Genomic DNA, 20,176 nt, shown 5'->3' with positions numbered 1-20,176 from the left:
TACAACAAACTTCTACACTTTATCTACATTTTAATAGGTCAGTGGGAACATATGAAGTGTATTAAGGTGGACTGACTTACTTATGAAACTGACGTGAATTCGCCCAAAGCCCCCAGCAGTTGTGTGCAGCAGGGGCTGGGCAGACATGCATGATTGAGGTCATGCATCCAGCCAGTTTGTAAGATGATCCCTCTGTACTGAGCCATCAGCCATCCTTAGCATAGGGGCGCTCTCATACACGCATTCCTGTCAAGTCATCTTGTGAAAGGCTGCTTGCTTTCAGCTTGGCTTGAAAGTGCAACCTTAATAAAACTCACTGAAGCCTGAGAGAAAATAGCAGTTCTGCAGCAGATAGTGTAGGGGAAAGAGTCTGGGATATGCATATGCAGCTGACTAAAGCAGGCTACATGCTGGACTGTAACAGAGAGGAAACAATAAATCTTAGCTACTATGCAATAAATATTCCCAATTTTAACTAAGGAAGCTATCCTCACAGTGAAATTTTTAAAAAAACCAAAACAGTTTATCCAAGCTTTTTTGTTAAAGTGTGCTGCTCCGCTTCTTTTTCCAAAGACTTTGAGGGAAATTAAGAACAAATTTAAAGAAAGAGGAAGAAAAAGTTTTTCTTAAAGCAGGAAAGGAAAGTAATAATAACATGTCAGTTTTCTTTTCCTTTGCTTTCCTGGCAGTGATTCTTGCTCTTGTAGGCTGTACTAGCCAGCGTCGGGGTCCAGAAGGCAGTGGGAGAAGATTTAACCGGGTTCAGCACGGGCAGTGCACCTACACTTTCATTCTACCAGAACAGGACGGGAACTGTCGTGAAAGCACAACAGACCAGTACAACACAAATGCTCTTCAGAGAGATGCTCCTCACGTGGAACAGGATTTCTCTTCCCAGAAACTGCAACATCTGGAACATGTGATGGAAAATTACACTCAGTGGCTGCAAAAAGTAAGTGCTTCTTTTTTTCTTTCTCACTAAATGATTTTTGGAGGGATGTTTATGCTGTTCAAAGTTTTCATTAGTTTCTATGAGAACAGAACTAATAAGGATGGATACAGTTCTTGGCTATGTAGGAGAGAAATGTTTTAGCCAGAGTGCACCCTTCCTAGGGACATTGCTTTTGGGAGCTGAATTTTCTTTACTTTACTGAAAGATGTGACTTCTTAAGGCTTTTTTTTTTCAACAAACTATGGATGCATGTGAGTCGGAGAACACAAAAATCCTCCAGGGACTCTACTGACAGAACTTACTAAGTTCTTATAAGCTCTACTTATAGTTTACAGATTCAGCTCAGATGTCATGCAGGATACCTGCTGCTGTGACAGCAAAGGGGAGCATTTTAAGAAATCAGCATTTAAGGGCATTGGGTTAAGAATATCATAGTTCCTTCATAAACAGATCCTGTAATACTATTCTACCCAGCTGATTGCTGGAAAGAAACAGGAAAATATATAGGCATTCACACTTCTAAAACTTCACAGAAAACATTTTTAACCATGTTGAATACACTGGTCTTGACAGCCTGCTTCAATTTGTGTACATGCATTCTTTCCTAGAAAGGGGAAAATGGGTTTCAAGGTGTTGCAGTAACTTAATAGAAGTAATTATTTTTATAAAATTTGGGTCTGAAAGGCTTAAATATGTGAATAATTTCACTCATATGAGCAGTCCCAGTCACCTTAGCATGATTACTCACATGTGTAAAATTACATGTCTTGCAAAGATATTGTGCATACCTTGCTAAAGAAAATGCTCTGGGGTAGCTGACCAGTTAAAATAAATAAACAGTCTGTGTATAGCTATTTGTGATATTCCCATTCACATGCTGCCATTTTGACCTGGCAAAACTTAGAAAACTGCACAATTGAGTGATGCAACTAGTCATGTAATCTGGTACAAGAAAACTTCTGTATGTGTCAAGAGATACAGGATTTAACTCCAGCACAAATTCATAATAAGAATGAACATAAATAAAACTCTAATGACTCTACTAGCTGGGCTGAAACTTCATATCAGCATAGTTGGTGCCAATCTATCTCATTTACAAGTTTTGTTTCACCCAGACAGTACGCAAGACATGAATATGTTAAAAAGCATATACAGGTCTGCCACTCCCCTAACTCAACTATAATTTTTAGAGAGGATTTCCTAAGTTTTGGTAAATTTTTTGTTCTCTTGCATATCTGGCCATAGCAAGAGAGAAAAGATTCTGTGCAGAAAATATAACCAAGCATTTAATTTACAGACTACTTCCCTCATTTTTTAATGTCTTGATCTGCCTTGGGGAATATAGGGCTGGAAATAAGCGGATATGTTTTATGTAGAGGAAAAGAAATTATTTTACTCTGCCTTGGCAGGCTGAGACAAGCACTAAAAAGAGGAAAGTTGTTTTCTGTTTTTATACACATATGATTTTACTTGAGGAAATTGCCTGCTGAATCATGCTCCTAAGGCTTAACTTATTCTGTGTTTGTCCACTAGAGACTGAACTAAGATCACTGTTTCACAGTGATCAGGAGGAAATATGAGTCTCTGGAGTGTGAATGTCTGAGGGTTAGTTCTCTCACACTTTGGAGAGAAGTGATTAAACAGGTAGGAAGTCCAGTGAAAGGGGTTTATATTAGGGCTGTTTTCTTCTGCCATGATTGTAAAGCTGGCTGAGGGCAGAACTATTCCCCTCCTCCTTTCCCTCCCAGCCCCCATGCCTGGCTCCCAGGGGTTAGGATAAAACTGGGATTATGCATGTATCTCCATGTGTCAGTTTTCCTTGGAATGAAAGGACCTGTTTCTCTGTGTGAAGGACCATGTCTCACTCTGAACAAATGAGGCTGATGCAGCTCCTTTATAGCATCTCTGAATACTGAATTTGCTTTGTTGTTGTTGCCACTACAAAGCATCTCAGACATAACTCATTTCCTTTCAAAACCTGCATAATGCTCAAGTGTAATGAATATATTACGTAGGTATCTCCCATCTCATTTTTATACTCTGCATTTATTTTCCCCCCTAAACTTTCTACACTAGGCAGCATTTTACAATGCACCTGCTGTGAATGAGCTAAAGAATAATTAACAGTTGCAGGTCTTCTACTGGAAGAGAATACTTATAATTAAAAAGAATGTTTAAGAATTTTAAAAATAGTCTGATTTACATAAAGGAGTTTTGTTTTTTACTTCAGGTAATATATATATAACTTCCAATAAAAATTTACATAGCTAATGTTTGGCAAAGTGAATTCTTTTCTGAGCACAAATGCTCTCCTCTGATATTTGAAAAATACTTAATGTGAAATTTTGTTAGAATCATGGCTTGCTTAAATTTTAATTTAAAACTGTTATTTAATATCCAAACTATCAGATTTTTAGAAGCAAAGCAAGTATACTTTTCTGTGAAAAAATAATTTATTTTCTTAATGCAAAATTTCTTCTTTGATGCTCTGTAAGCTTGATTATGGATAAAAATGCCCTTGCTTGGGGACCCAATTATAGGCAATTAAGGCCCAGCCTTGTCCATTATAATTTGCATATCTATAATCAGTGTAACTGGGGTTGGTTGACAAACCAGGGACATGGCAAAATGCTCTGCGCAGAAAGTCCACGGAAGTAGATGAGTTGGTAAACATTTTTAGAGATTTTCCTAGAACTGTTTATTTTAATACCAGATAACTTTCCCCATTGTTTAAGCTTGGGTTTCATTTCTGCAATATGTTTATACTGATAATTCAAAACAAACAGTTCATCACATTTTCTTTCTTGCAGTAACTGACAGGCTCACGTGACACTCTTTGGTATTTAGTTGCAGTGTCTAAGTATTGCCAAAGAGGAGTTACATGAAATGTTATCATCATTTCTTGCTTAGGAAGTTGCTGTTTGCTTGCTGAACTTACAGTATGGATGGACTCCGTGTACATTCAGGATAGCTCTATAGATGAGCATTCCATATACTTTTCCTGGCAGGAAATTGGTAGCAATAATTGTTATAAGAGTAATGAGGAGTTTTACTTGATCCACTGCTTCTTTTCTTCCAGCTCGTTATTTAAGCAGAGTATTATAAAAGCTTAAAAATATTGCTTAATTATAGTACACTATTAGAAACTAACACATACAAGTATTACAAGAAGGTAGATAAACAAATAAACAAAAAAATGCAGCTTCAACTCACTTCCTCTCCCTTCAAAGTACCCTTGCTGTTATTTACCAGCTACAGCTGAGGAAGTATGAAATTATTGTCTTTATTCAGTCACTAGAGAAAAAAAAAATATGAGCAGTTTTTGTGGTCTTTGTTGATTTCCTTATTTTGCAACAGTATCAACATAAATACTCACCTAGGTTTTAAACAGGTAAGAGATCTAGGTTTTGAGGGGACCAGTCATTATGTAGAAACAAATGGCTTTTGGAAAGACCAGTGTCTGTCACTGTGTGCTGTGGCTCCACTGAAAGTCTGCCCCTTTGTGCTGTCTGTACAGGGCTTAACTACTGTTTTCTGCAATGAATTATAATAGGCTTATATGTGTGGAGTGGCTGATTTTTGCCTTGGATTTGGTATGCTGAAGATGGGAAAGTCCCTTACCTGTCACTCTTGTGTGCAGCAGAGTGGAAATATGACACAGCAAGCTGAGTGAAAATGTCACAGAGCCTACCCTAAGCAGTACAGATCTAAATAGCTGTAATCATGTCCTGTCAGGAAAATTTATGTTAATATAAAGATGGAGATGTCACTGTGTGTGTGTGTGAAATTTTTTTCATATTAAGAAACCAATTTTCATGAGTTGAACTATCACAAGAAAGAGTATTAAAAGTTCTATTTTATTTATAATTATGTTTCATTGGGCATTTTGCAATGTAACATGTGACCTAAAAGTTCACACGATATTTGGGTGTTAAATGCAACCATGGATGCATGATGGACTCCTGAAAACTCTCACAAACCAAAGGTGGCCAAGGGATTTGGAACCTGCTATTCTGCATGTATGAGCATCACTAACAGAGCTGTGTAAAGAATGGCTTTCCAGTAAATCTTTCATTTTTCAAGGTAGACCAGAGCTAAAAGAAAACAGTGAGAAAGCTGCATCCAAAACTGGGCATTATTTGGTGTCCAGCTCAAACCTGTATTTATTTTTTAGACACAGAAGCTGCTTATTAATCTGGGTCCTCCCTTCTGCTTTGGAGCCAATGAATTCTCATATCCAAAGGAGAGTCTCATCCTAGTGATAGTTGAAGTGCACTTCCCACAAATGTGAAACAAAGGGTGGAATAAAAATTAGTGGGATTTCTTAGTGTACTACTCAATGAGCAAGTATATATGTGTCTATATAGATATAAAATACAAATTTAAGGACTTAAAATAACTTAATGGAAATAAACTTGTTCCAAGAAAATTAATGTTTGAGTGTAAATCCAAAATTGCTTATATTCCCCCAAAATCCTATTGGCCAAAAACATGCCTTCTTTTCAAAGCTTTATTAGTCAAATTGCTCCTTGGAATATTCTGATGTACCCACAAGGAAGAGGCAATACTTCAAATGTGGAAATGCCTGAAAGCTTTATATTATTGGAGAATAATTTATTTGGCAATTAAGCTTTTTTAGAAGCAGAAGAATCGGGGAATTAGACTGAAAGACAGTTTCACATGTTGCCACATTTGGTAGCAAATTACTTAAAAAATATTTCCCATGCTTGGAGGGAAGGCTTTATCATAATTTTCAGTAGGAACTGAATGTGTTTATTTACAGTGATGACAGCCATAATTAGGAAATTTCTGGTAACAATAAAATATTACGTTTATTAGTCATCAGAATTGTCCAACAGAGATGCCCCGTGGGAGATCTCATTTGGAGCAGAGAGCTTTTCTAAATGAAACTGATATACAGTAAATGGTATCTTATTTTCAGGGTGCTGAGACCATTCAACCAAGCAACCTACTCCACAGTGCTGTGTGTCCTGGGGGGGAAAAATCACCACTGGGGGAAAAGTAATGAGGTTGGGTATTTCAGGCCTGCATTATCCCACCCAAACTTAGAATTATAGAATCACAGCATAATTAAGGTTGAAAAAGACTTCCAAGATCAAGTTCAACCTTTGAACCAAACATCATCATGTCAACTAAATTATTGCACTAGGGGCTACATCCAGTAATTTTTTGAACTCCTTCCTGGACAGTGACTCCACTAACTCCCAGGGCAGCCTGTTCCCATGCTTAACCACCCTTTCAATGAAGAATTTTTTCCTGACATTCAACCAGAACCTTCCCTGGCACAGCTTGAGGCCATTTTCTCTTGTCCTGTCATGTGCTGCTTGGGAGAAGAGGACCACCCTCACCTCACTACAACCTCCTTTCACGTAGTTGTAGAGAATGATAAGGTCCACTTTAGCCTCCTTTTCTCCTGGCTAAACAACCTCAGCTCCTTCAGCAGCTCCTCATACAACTTACCTTTATACTATTTTTCAAACTTATCTTTAAACCAGTTTTGCTGCCCTTCTGTGTACCTGCTCCAGCCACTCACTGTCCTTGAATTGAGTGTCCTGAAAGTGGACAGAGCACTTGAGCTTCACTAGTGCCCAGTACAGGACAATTACTTTCCTAATTCTGCTGGCCACACTATTTCTGATCCAAGCCAGGAAGCCATTGGCCTTCTTGGCCACCTAAGCATGCACTGGCTCACATTCAGCAGCTGTCAACCAGCACCCCCAGGTCCTTTGTCACTGGGCAGCTTTCCAGCCACTCTTTCCACTGTAGGGGGTTGTTGTGACCCAAGGGCAGGACCCAGCACTTGGCCTTGTTTAATCCCATACCATTGGCCTTGGTCCATTGATCCAGCCTGTCCAGATCCCTCTGCAGAAACTTCCTACCCTCCAGCAGATCAACACTCCCACTCAACTTAGTGCAGTCTGTGAACTTACTGAGGATACACTCGATCCCCTCATACAGTTAATTAAAAAAATCATTAAATAGGGCTGGCCAGTACTGAACCTTGGGGACCGCATGAGTGACTGGCCACCAGCTGGAAGTAGCACCATTCACTATCCTGCTCTGGGCCCAGTCTTAGAGCCAGTTTTTAACCCAGCAAAGAGTGCACCTGTCCAAGTCACTGGTGCCACCTTCTCCAGGAGAATGCCAGTTACCCAAATAGTTTTTTCTTTGCTGTGGGGAATCTCTTAGTGCTGTGTCAAGAGACCGTAGCAAGTCCAGAGGAAGACTCAGCTGTCTGAAGTGTTCTGTGGAAGTCCCTCTTTCTCTTCACTGACCCCAGGAAAATCCTGAGCAGCTTGCTTCCTGATTTAAATGCCTCAGTTAAGTGTGAAGGATTTAAGCTTTACTTCCGTACTTGCCTGTATTAGGGCCTTCACTTGACTGCTAGGAAATTGTAAACTTTAAGTATTCCAGTTTCTCTTTTCTAATACAGATATAGCACTACTACTCAATTTCACAATGCTGTTGGGAGGCTTAATGTGTTACTTTTTGTGTTGCTTTTGGAGTCTTTCTTGTGGAAGGTATTTTGTGCTCTTAACAGTGTATGTATTATAATAATGTTTCCAATATTTACAGAAATTTGTGAGATTAAAAATAATTTGGAAGGAAAGTAACTACTAGTAACTAAAGTACTTCATTAAAAATAAGAAAATACAATGAATATACATCTATAAAGCTGAGAATATCAAAGGTTGCCATTGACTAAATGGGTTATTTGTGTCCTGCTCACAGAACAATCCTCATTCTTTCAGGGTTTTTAAAACCCATCAAGCAGCTGCTGCCCCAGCCTGTATCCATCTACAAGGGACTGAGTCTTGTATGGATTCTCATGACCAGTGAGGAATACCTTGTTTTTCAGTGCTAATATTTATTATTGTTAATTAATGAAATTAAATGTTATTTAATAAGCAATTGTGTTAATTTGCCAAAATTAACAAAATTTTTGGATAAACTTGTTGTTGTGAAAACTAGGGTAATTTTCATCACCTATTGCTAGAAAAATCTGGAAGATGAAGATACTTAACCATGATACTTGTATTCATCTCAATTTACAGTTTAGCTTAGTTCAGTCTTATTGTCTGTATTTACAATTGCAGACAAGGAAGAGCTAGTAAATGAGGACCTTCTAGAACCAGTATCATGGTTTAAGTTTGCTGTGAACTCATCTTTAACATCAGCAGATCAAGTGTCTTGAATAAACAGCCCTGGTGTAAAAGTCTTCCCAGTAGCATAAGAATTTGCTCTCTTGTTAAGGGGTTGAAGTTTGATCAGGGAAAGGAAATTGAAATGGTTTCATATTTCATAGAAAAAACTTTTTCTTATGAAACAAGCTGTACTTAATACAAGGTTATTTTTCTGCAACCACATGTGCATATTTTAGACAGTGTTATGAAACACCATGGTGGTGAATATTCACTTGGAAGGGTAACTTAGAAATGTCATAAATTGTTGCACATTTGCACTGCATTCTCGTTAATATTTCTGCACAAAGATCAAGATTCACTTTTCATTGTCTTAGGAATCAGGTTAATCTAAGCCAGTGTAAGTCACTACTCAACAGGGATATGGATTCTAATCAGGGACTTGCACCACTTTAGCTATTCCTCTTTAAAATTGATGCAAATCAAACTAGCACAACTTTCTTGTCTAAACAAGACCTAACAGTGAGTAACACTCAGCATTGAACACATATATGATGCAGATGGTCAAAGCAAGACAGATACAGGATCAGCTAGAAAGACGCTCAAGTTACATTATCTAAATTATTTGCTTTCAGATTTAAATGGAACAAACCCACCAAAAGATTGTTTAAGTTAATGCTGTAATTACTTAGAGGAAGTCACATAGAAAATCTGTATTCAAGGCCATGGAGCTACCTTAAAGGAAATTTCTTATACTTCCTTGACTAGCTTCTCGGAGGAGAAATGAAAAAATAAAAGAAAAGGAAACAATAAGAAAAGGGTAAGAGTAAGAGAACTATGCCAGTTTCAGGGTGGAATAGGTGTGTCTTTAAGAGAGGTACTTTAAAGGTTTGTTATATGATAGTATGTGATGAATCACATGGTCTGTGTTACTAATCCTTTCTTAAAGGAGAGAGAAATAGGTTGAAAGTAAAATGTTGCAATTGGAAAATCTGTGTAGAAGATCTATGAGTAAAAAGTGGATGATGGAAAAGTCTCTAAGAAGTCTGTAGAATTTCTTTCGCTTCAACAACTCAGTCTGGCGCATGAGTGTCTGCACACATGTATGCATTTTGATCTTTGGAGTGTTTGGTTTTAAGATACTTGGAAATCTGTTTTGAAGTGTGGTGTCTTAAATCCATTGTCATGTGTTGCACCAATGTACCTGCTATCAATTGGTTGTTCTCTTCAAACTGACCTGTTGGCTTAAAAAAAAGTAAATTTGTAGCAAGATGAAATCTTGTTTGTTGTACATGCCTTAATTCTGTGTGAACAACTCCCCAGCTGTATTGCTGAAAAAACATTTTACAAAAGCATATTTACTTTTGTCCCTTCCAGAATGTATACAAAGCAGGACTTTTCATATATTCTGGAAAAAGTATTGGAATTTTGTTCTCCCCATCCCAGACACGTTTCTGTCCTTACATGTGCATGTGTTGGAAGACAAACCTGTTTGTGCTCCATGCGTGCATGACATCTGCTTTTTTAATAGAAAATGGCAGAGGTGTATAGCTACAGGTTTTCATCACTTCTTCTGGGGATTTTTATTTTTAAATTCTTGCCATTTGGCATGTTGTCTCTAGTTGTCTTGTTGCAAATAGAGGTAATAGGTATTCCTACTGACATAGGAATTTATGGAAACAACAAAAATTCACTTGGCCCAGTTAGCCGAATTTTCTTCTGATTCTGTTCTGCCTGAGAATTTGTGTACTGGTATTCTTTCTCCTCCTCTTGTACGAAGAAGGCTTGAGAGATCACAGTAGAGATAGGATAAACTCTGGGCATTCCTCCCAGGATGAAATTAGGGCAATACTAGAGAACTATGGGAGAAAATTTGGAGTATGAGCAGGCAACCTTAGAAGGTAATTTGTCTGTTTTTGACAGCATGGCTTCTTTCACACTAGAACACAGATGATCAGATTGTTGCTAATCAGTTTTGAATCTAAAAATGATTTCTGCTGCAGAAATTTCTGATGTGCTGTTTGTAGACTGATCGTTCTTTCTTTCACATCTGAACTTCCCCTAAAGGCTTTCTGTATGCAAGATTTTTCTTAAAAGATCTTATTTAAGTTACAAAACTTAAGTCTTAGGGATAACAATGTTAGCAGGTCAGACTTTTATTTTCCCGATCTGTGATCCACCAACCTAAAACTGCAGAAGTAACTTGCAGGATTTCAAAGTGAAAAGCACTGAGTTTGAGGCAGATGAGTGGTCCTGTCCACTATTTTAAATGTCACAGTAAGCTTTGAGTCATTACCAAAGGCAATTCATTCTTTAAAGAGAGATTCATATGTCCTGGTTGTAGGTGAAAAGAAAAATCTGATTCTTGATATGTATGTTTAATATTTTGACATGTATTTTAATTTTTCACCTTTAATACACTCCAAATTCACAAAACATACTTTAAATACCTGCAAAAATCCAAGGAGAAGTCCTAATGCAATCTCTAGAGATGCATTTGCATTTGTCTTCAGGATTGTTGTGGACTTGCCTGCCCTCTGGATCATATTATTTATGAATGTTTTGAAGTTTTCAGCCTGTGTTTATAAAAGTGTATTTTTCTTTTGGAATATCTTGCCTACGAATATGGTCTTGCACAGTGCAGACAGGAAAAATAACTTATTTGTTGTTAAATGATATTTTTTTTGTTTTCCTTTTCTAGGCAATCTATTGAATGAATGTTTGAATTTGTATTAAAACACCCATGGTTCTGTTTAACAGTGCTGATTTTCACTTTCATATATTCAGCTTTGAGTAGCTTTAGCAATATTTATTTTCTGGAAATTTTAGTTCTCGTGCAGAAGTATTTTGAAGGAAAGAAAACTGTATTAAATAAATCTTGTCTTTAAAACTCTGCCATCAATTCAGTGTGTGGGTAACAGTGAGGGTGAATCATAGGGTCACTTACATGTCTTTCTCTTCTCACTTATGAGTCATGCACTTGTGTCTCAAAAAGGAAGGATCTTCAAATAACTATATCACTACCACTATCAGATTACTTCTCCTAAAAAAATGTTGGCTTTCTTTTTAAATTGAAAATCCTGTGCAGAAATTACTCGATATTTCTGAAATCTCAGAGAAATGCTTCATATAAAATCTCTTTCCTTGAAGTCTCCTTCAACTCAAAGAAGACTCCTGCAGCCTTTCAAAAACTGGGCATTCATATGCAGATAAAAGTAACAGAAATGAGGATTTAGGATCACTGCCTTTATCATTTAAGTATTAAGTATACTAATTTGTGTCATAGTTAAATATTTACCCTTCCCAGTCTTAATTCTTCAGGAAATTCCAGTAGCCTTCTAGGCCACATCAGCAAATCAGCACAGTAATGGGAAGCCCCCAAACCATGATGCTTTTGGTCCTGTGCCTGGAATTTTGAGGATCTGCTTAGAAGGAAAATTGCTCAGAGATGATCTAATCTCTTCCTGAATGAACTATTCCCCTTTTTGTTCCTTGGTTAAAACTTCATACTTCACCCTGTGTGTGACTTACCACAGTAGAGATAAATGGTCAAGGGCCACCTATCTTTCCTGCGTCACTTCTGTCAATGGGAAAGGCCATCAATGCTCTGCTAGAAGGTTTTTCTGTGTTACTATTTTTGTGTGGAGGAGATATGGACTGCAAAATTCTTTATCACTTTAGCCTGTGAAATACAGAGGCGATGATTAAGGTTGTTTCTCTTCACATTTTTCTTTAATGATCCAGTTGAATCTCTCAGCTCTTCTAAGAATTCTGGCTGATGCAATAAATATTCTTTTGTATATTCCTCTGACACTGTTGACCTCCATGACATCCCACAGCTCAACCATTAGAGCCTCTACCTTCATGTCAGTTCTTGAAAAAACTGTTTTTACCTGTTACAATACCGAAGTTTTATGCAGGGAAGCATAAGCAAGACAATTGTATTTGCAGAGGCACACAAGGGAAGAGGCGTTTGCCATGTACCACAAGATTATTGTTAAAGGAAAGGATGATTACAGCAGAATTAATTCAATAATGATTGTTAAAAAAAAAAGATGTCTTGATCTTCTTGATGACCCAGTTTCTAACTGTGGACCGTCAGTGTAGGGAGGGTCAGCTCAGGGAAAGTGTAAGGGATCCAGAGAGATATTGAAAAGGCTAAATATAAAGTGGGAGGTGAGAGTGGTGCTTCACAGCAGGAAGTCTGTCAATTTGAGGTTGATAGAAGATTTGACTAAAAATTCCTAGGAAGGGTAAATGATACAATCCACAAATTTATGACTGCCAAGGTACCAACCTATCACTAAAGTACACAGAATCAGGTACCTTGTCCTGATGTGACAGAAAAGACTGAAATTACTTTGGTATACAGCACTGTGTTCAGTAAAATGTTCTGAAACAATGCAGATGTAAACTGTTTACAAATGTCATAGTACTGTGTATTTCAGCAGTAGCACAGCCTGCTGAAGAAAACTCATTGTAGTCAAAACAAGATTTTCCTTTTTTAAAAGAAGGAGAAAATTATTTTTCTAAATTTAAGAATATAGGAGCGAGTAAGAGAAGATGCTCAGCGGCATGCTGTAATGAGGAAAGCAAAAAATCTCCAAATTTTGCTGGTTTTCAAGGTATATCTAAAATGCATCCCAGGCTGAAATGCTGAATGGAACTCAAATGCCATGTGAAGCATTACAGGTTGTAACTAATGTGTCACTGTGTCACCACAAATGCCCTTGCATCTATCAATGATAACCTCATAGATGGTGTTTGTGTTTGCTGCTTATACCATCAAGTGAAGAAACAATTTACTAGCATCAAGCAAGCACCTTGGACAGTTTATGATGATGAGCTAGAAGTCAGGAATACTGGAAAGGCATTTGCCCAAATTTGCCACCTTTAAATTTTGCAAGATCTAAGAACTTGACCTCAAATGTGCCAAGGGTCCTCAAATGTAGAATATGAATGAGGCATATGAATATATGCCTCAAATATTAATGAGTCAAGCTTTAACCCGGTAAAATAAACGGGTTTAATTTTATAATTGGAGTGTTAGCACAAGGACATAGCTACTTTTCACAGACTTCAACAGGAGGTAGAACTGAGTTGGAATTCCTCTGTTACACTGAACAAGCACATGTATATTTTATTATTTTGGATAAGTGGGTGAGAATGAGGAGTCAAGAGACTTTTTATAGAGAACATTGACATAAAGTTCAAAAAAAGGAGAATTATAATTCTTTGTCCTTCTTACCTGAAGAAACATCATTAAATACCCTTTTTTTTTTTTGCCAGTGCATGATAACCATTATGCCACATGCTGTACAAGCCACTGCACAGAACAGGAATAAATTTAGTATGTTATTGTTTATTCAACATATTTATATCTTGACTTTTAAAGTGAAATGGATGTACCAACAGTAAAAATAGTTATAAAATTAAATACAGACTGAAATAAAAAGACTTGTCAAGAATTCAGTTTTTAGTGATTGAATTCAGAGTAGTGATTGTATTTCTTTAGTGCTAAAACAGCAAGAGCATTTGTTATGTTCTACCTTAATATCTCTCACAAAAAAACCCCTGCCTTACAAACCTTATAAATAGGAGGGGAAAAATGAGAAAGAAAAAAGTTTCCTTGACCCAGGATTTAGTACTCCGACACATCTTGGAAACATCTAGTAATTTGGCCACTCACCCCCTGGGGTATTTCCTGGAAGCAGAATTGAGCAAGACTGAAAATGTTTTTGTTGCACTGTTATGGGCATGAAGATAAGACACAAATTCTTGATCCATAAAATATGTACCAAGTGTGACATCTTTTTAATGTGAATTTTTAAAGACTACTTCAACAATTTTTTTTCATTTTTTTCCTACCAAAATCATGCAAAGCTCCAGAAATCATGATTAAAACTCTGGTTGTTCATCAATAGAATTAGTCCTGTTTGGTTTTGTCTTTGTTTTTATTTTCTCTCTGGTCTATAACTCACCATGATGGGACACTGAAAATGTGTTTTAGGGTGTATTTCATATTTTCATTATTTGTGAGTTTCAAGATGAGTGTTAGTTCTATCAGTGGGGTTTTAAATGTTGTCATGTTTTCACTTCTACAGTAAAATCATTCAGAAAGGCTATAAGAAAACTGAAGCGAGACTATTTTTAGAAAACTACTTATAATGCAATACAACCTAAGTCAGAATTGCTCAGTGTTTTTTCTACCATAATGGATATTAATTTTGGTTTTGCTTCTCTTAGGTTTACTCTGGCATTGCTATTATATTTTCCAGGTGTTTTTATCATGAGATCTTACAAAAAAAAGTCAATTAGAAAAACTAGTAAGTTTCTATGGGAACATAAACTCAAAGGAGGTTTTCAACACAGTCCACAAACCCAAACTATTATCATTAAAGAGTCTCAAGAGGATTAGAAACTGAGGAAAAGGTCTTGACTTTTACTTGGAATGTGATGGTAATGTATCCGTATGGATCTTGGCCTGATGCTGCTCACAGTGAATCAGCAGGAAAAAACTATGCTTAATTTCTCTTCCGAAAAGGGGTTTTCCCAACCTCAGGCCCACCCAGCTTAAGCTGACTCCTTCCTTTCTCCTTTTCCTGTCGCTTTCAAAAGTGGCAGAAGTTTCAGGTCGACCTTTTGGTGCCAGCTGTCTGGGTTCACCTACATCAAAAGGTTTATGCCCTAGCATAAGAGGATTTCTCTCTAGTAAAAGACAGACAGACCCCAGCACTATCCAGGCAAATCTGTTTGGCAGAACAGGAAATTCCCAGATGGTCAGGAGGAATTTTAAAGGGTTGGAGTGGTATGTTGCAAAACACTAGCCTGGCACCCACAGAAACTGAAGTCTGTTATTTATAGAAAATCAGAGACAAAAAAAAAAAAAAAGAAAAAAAGGATGATGTGCTTCCTCACAATATGCTCTAGAATCATTGCATTGTGTCAACATGAATTTGTGGGGTACCACATCAAGATGTGAAATGATAGCATGATCTCTATCCCCAGGCAGTTCTTTTCTCCTCATGCCTAGAAAGATACCAACTAAATTTGTAAGCAGTGGAAGTTTTATAATAATGAACAAACAAACAAACAAACAAACACCTTTAGAAAGCCCTGGTACAACAACATAAGTCAGAAATAATGTAATCACTGGCATCAGTGGAACAATCCAATATCAAACTGCTGTAGCTTAAAGAAGAGGACTCAAGTCCAGCCTATGAGAAGCAGACAAGCTCAGATATTTTTGTTCACTTGAGGACAGGATTCAGTGTACAGCTTTTAGCATGCATCCAGCCTACTCCAAACACTCTCCAGGCCTGAAAGCGGGGATCATGAGGTACGTCTCATAAGAATAATTTTATAGAGATGTTTTCAGTATTTCCTTTTTATTTCATGTCAAAAAGAACATAAAAGCAAATTTGCATACCTTTTTTCCCCCACTATTCTTCTTTTCAGTCCTTTAAAACACCAGAGAGGAACTGAGATACTTGTTAAAACAGAAGCACTCAAGCAGGCAGATTATCTTAATTTAAACCTAGTCTTGGATTCTATCTAGCATCTAGTGGACATTTGAGTAATTTTTTGTGTTTCTTTTGCTGAAGCCAATCAGGAAATGGTTTAGGGTTTTTTTTTTCAAAATACCTTAAAATAGAAAACTCTCCAGACTCCTAAAATAGAGACTCTCCGGTCTGAGGTCTCGAAACCTCAGGTAACACCAGCCTCATGACACAGAGCAACTGTAAACCAAAATGCTGTGGTTTCCAGCCAAGAGGCTACAATTCTTGGTTAAATAACGTAATCCCTCTCTTTTTTTATCTATTTGCTTATAAACTAATCTTCATTTTCTTTTAAAATTTTGATTTTTTTCAAGAACTGAAAGAAATGTCACTGGAAAACATTTTCCTGCTGATAAAATCATCAGATTTATTTTTTTTTCCTTCCACATGAGCTAAATTAGCCAGCTCAAAGTTATTTTTCTTAATTAAACCAAAACCCAAGGCATTGGAAGAAAAGTTACAAATAGTTCTCTTTGAACTCAGATGCCTCTAGTTCAGTGAGGACAGTTTGCATGATCTTTTCTACATCAACAACATTCCACATATTCTTTCTATCTTCAAGAAAAAAAAGGAACAGCAGAAGCAACTGTTTCCAGATAAACAGGAGGACACCAAAACAGTGCATCCCTTTTCTTGCTAGAAAATACATCCATGTACTGTGGCTGTACACAAATATTACATTTAGGCTTCTCCTTCATACACCAAGATAATACCAGAAACTGATTCTACTCTTACCCATTAGCCCTAAGGCAATCACTTTGTAGAAGTCTGATGATTTTATCCATGGAATACATGACAACCGTCCAGTGTTGTGTTTAATGACATACTAGAAATGCATATCTGGATATTAGAATCATAGAATTCTTGATGTCAGAAAGGACCTTAAAAACCATCTAGTTCCAACCCCACAGCCATGGTCAGGTGCATTTTCCACTAGACCAGTTTGCACAAAGCCCCACCCAACCTGGCCTTTAACACTTCCAGGGATGGGGCAGCCACAATTTCTCTGGGCAGAGATGCCCTGGAAACCAGGGGTGCTCTTCTTCCTGAACTTGCTGGAGCCTCCATGTCTTGTTTGGTAAGGTTTTATGTCATCCCTCTGGCTTCTTATGAGAAAGTTGTCTTTTAATTCCATATACCAGTCACCAAGACCACATACATTTTAGTTTTGTGCTTCTACACTGCTGCACACTGGGAAAGAAATTCTTAGTGTGAAGGCTACCAGACAAAATTTACAAAAAAATCATAAGGGCTGCTTGATCATCCCTCCCCATAAATGACCTCACTGCTTGAATTTTTAACCTGGAAATATTTTTCAGCCTGTATTATCTTTGATAACAACTGAGGAAACTAAAGTTTGTCATTCTTTTGTGTAGTGCTTTTTGAAAGTTTGTTTATTAAAATTGTAGTTTCCAAACAAAATTTGACTGTTACTGACATTGTTTGGGATACTTTTTGTGTGTGGAATAAAATAATTTGCCCAGTTCTTAAATCCAGAACTTATTCTATAGTATTACTACATGGAAGCAAGTCATGTCATTTTTCAGTATTTCTTTTAACAACAGAATGTAGGTATGAATCACTTGTCCTTCACAATTTATGACAGCTGAATATTATACATTAAATGCAACATAGTGGAGCAGGAACACTTCTTTTTTAGCCCAAATGAAATTTCATTGCAGTAAGCATTCACAGGATTTTCAGCTTTAAACAAAGTTTACAAAATGAATGACAAACTTGAGAAGAAAATACTGTAATGATTATATTTCAGATTACTGGAAATGGTTTACTTACATTTTCTGATATAAAGATTCAACCTATAGAAATACCATCTGTAGTGACGTCAGAGGCAGAACTCAAGTAATTTCATAATTTCAGTGCCATCAAGACTGCACATCCAACTCTGCTGGTTAAATTTCTGCCCCTATGAAGGAAGTAGTGTTATTGCTGTAAGTTCCATGCATGTACCTGTTATAACTCTCTCAATATTGACAGAGGTTCAATGGTTGCTTCACAGTCTTGCATTCCTTTTTAAAGAATGGCAACAACTGATCATACTTCTACAACTTTTGTGTTCAGGATCCTAACATATTTTAGAAATGTCAGTGAATATAACATAGTTCATAACATAATATAAAGTTCATAACATAGTTCATAACATCCAGAAAACTTAGAGATGGCAGTAATGTTCTTATTACCCTTGGAAAACTCAAGGCACACAACCTACAAACTGATGTACCCTTAGGCAATTCAGAAAACTGAGTACAGACAAAAACAGACAAAGACCTGGGGTAGCTCCAGTTTTTCTATGATAGCTATTAAAATACTCCACACTAATACAGATAGGTAAATATCCAACTTCTCTCAGGTTACTCCTCCCACTGCTGTCCAAAAAATTTGGGTTCTGTGGGCTAATTTCATAGCTGGTGTAAGTCTACGCTGCTCAACCGAGGTTAGTGGACTGGTTTTGATTTTAATCAGGTAGGTTTCTGGATGCTCATGCTTGCTCTAAAACCTCATTTTCAATGCATCTTCATCATTGATTAATTGGACTACTTTATAGAAATGAAAATTAAATTTGTCAGACCTCCTGCACACATCTCTGCTTTCCTTTTCTCACTCAATTTCTAAAATAGTGTTTTTTGTGTTTCTGAAGAGACCAGCCCTGGTCACACAATCTGATGTGCAAAGGAGCTGTGCTGTGGTGCAGCAACGAATCCTCAGCAGCACCCACGCATGGAAATACCAAACAATTTCCCATCTATTTCTGTTTGTCAAGTGACACATGCAGAAAGACGAGGCAGTGGGTAGGGCAGGGAGGGCTGAATGGAAAGGTTTGGCTGGAACTAAGGACGGAGAGATTCTGACCTATGGAAGAAGGGCCAGGCCACTCAGGAGCTCTACAATGAAGTCATGAGGTTCTGTAGGGTGAAAATTAGAAAGGTCAAAGCACAACTAGAGCTTAATGTGGCTACTGCTGTAAAAGACAATAAAATATTACTATAATACTACTTTAGTAGTTAGAACGGTTGATTTTGGGAAGTGGTTGAGTCACCATCCCTGAAGGTCTTTAAAACTGTAGATATGGTGCTTAGGGACATGGTTTATTGCTGGACTTGGCAGTGCTGGATTAATCTTGGACTTGATGGTCATAAAGTTTTTTCCCAGCCTAAATGATTCTGTGGTTCTATTACTATGAATAAGAGAGATGAGTTTGTTGCAAAATGCTTACACAATATGAACATTTCTAAAGGGGTTAGTCTCTACACAATGTTTTGGATTAATTTTTTCAACACTCTTCTACTGTTTTATGATAAATATGTTTTATCACAGGTAAAGTATCATTCATTGCAGAACAAATAATTATGGAAATATGGATATTTCACTGATTTTTAAAATTAGTGACTCCACGTTGCCACTAAGCCCACACGGTGTGAATTTTCAGACACACCAAGCAAAGCAGTGTGTTTTTATAGTTGCTGTTATGTGCATATTTCCAAATTTACTATTCTGTGTACTATTTTACTTGATTCTTCATATATGTTCACATGTCTTCTACTGAGGGTCTTAAAAAAGCTGTGTTCATATAAATATTTAGAATAGCATACTTTGGTTTGATTTTCAGTTTTTTGAATGTCTTCTAGGTTAGAAGTTTCAGCCTGTTATGTTTTAAGCCACTGTCATCTCTGTTGCATGGCATACAAGGGAACAACTTATTTAAATACATAAAATTACGTAAGAACAAGGAGGTTTGGTAAAAATGTAAGGAATGCTAGCAGTGAAAACATTACTGAACTGCTGAGCAGAAAACATCAAATTTTAGGTAGGAAGAAGGAATGATAAGAAAATTTCAAAGAACAAAGTTATTATGTCTGAAAAAGTTGTAGACTACATTTCAACTAAAAAAAATTAACAGGTCTACTATCAATACCTCAAATATTTCTTGCTACAGGAAAAAAAAATGTTTTATGTGGACTTGAGGGTTTATTTATATTTTTATAGCCTTCTTTGTGTTATCAGGGCTATGGAATGTTAATATTAGTTTGATTTTTATTAATTTCACTCTTTCTAGTTCTGCTTACTGGAATATCCACTGCACTTGTTCTGTTTCTGTTTATTGTACATTTGCACAGCATCACTGAGTTCAACAAAATGTAACTAGAAGCAGAACAGGCATTGTTTTCTTTTGCATATGTACACATAATTTTGAACATATGGTTCCAAGCATATTTTCAAATTAAATTGTCACTAACTTCAATGAATGCTTGTTTTTAATTTTTTTCTACTTTTATGTTTTGCATTTGTTGCCCAAGAGATTCATAGCCAGCTGCAAGACCCCTTCTTTGGGCAACACCCTAAAGGATGTAAAAATGGCAGCTAGAAATGAGAGCTTCCAATCATAATTAGGTTCCTTGGTACAAAGAGCTGTGCTAAGTGAACCTGGGTAAATGCACTTCGAGTTAGCGATTACTACTAGCAAAGGAGATTTTGAGAGTTACTAA

The 20,176-nt window shown here is 36.9% G+C and overlaps 1 protein-coding gene across 2 annotated transcripts in view; it reads left to right on the top strand.

The window, feature by feature from the left end:
• Window positions 1-278: 278 nt before the first annotated feature.
• The window catches only part of ANGPT1 (angiopoietin 1), a 155,117-nt gene continuing 135,219 nt past the window's right edge, over window positions 279-20,176 (top strand). For both annotated transcript variants that reach the window (XM_039706182.1, XM_039706183.1), the window contains exon 1: window positions 279-952. In XM_039706182.1, the coding sequence (XP_039562116.1) occupies window positions 656-952 (297 nt within the window). In that variant the 5' untranslated portion in view covers window positions 279-655. The remainder of the gene's footprint in view (window positions 953-20,176) is intronic.

This window comes from Passer montanus, unplaced genomic scaffold, assembly GCF_014805655.1.
Source record: "Passer montanus isolate IOZ18808 unplaced genomic scaffold, ASM1480565v1 scaffold19, whole genome shotgun sequence".
Classification (NCBI taxonomy): Eukaryota; Metazoa; Chordata; class Aves; order Passeriformes; family Passeridae; genus Passer; species Passer montanus.
Note: the sequence above shows the minus strand (reverse complement) of the source record. Positions and strands in the feature narration are given on the sequence as shown.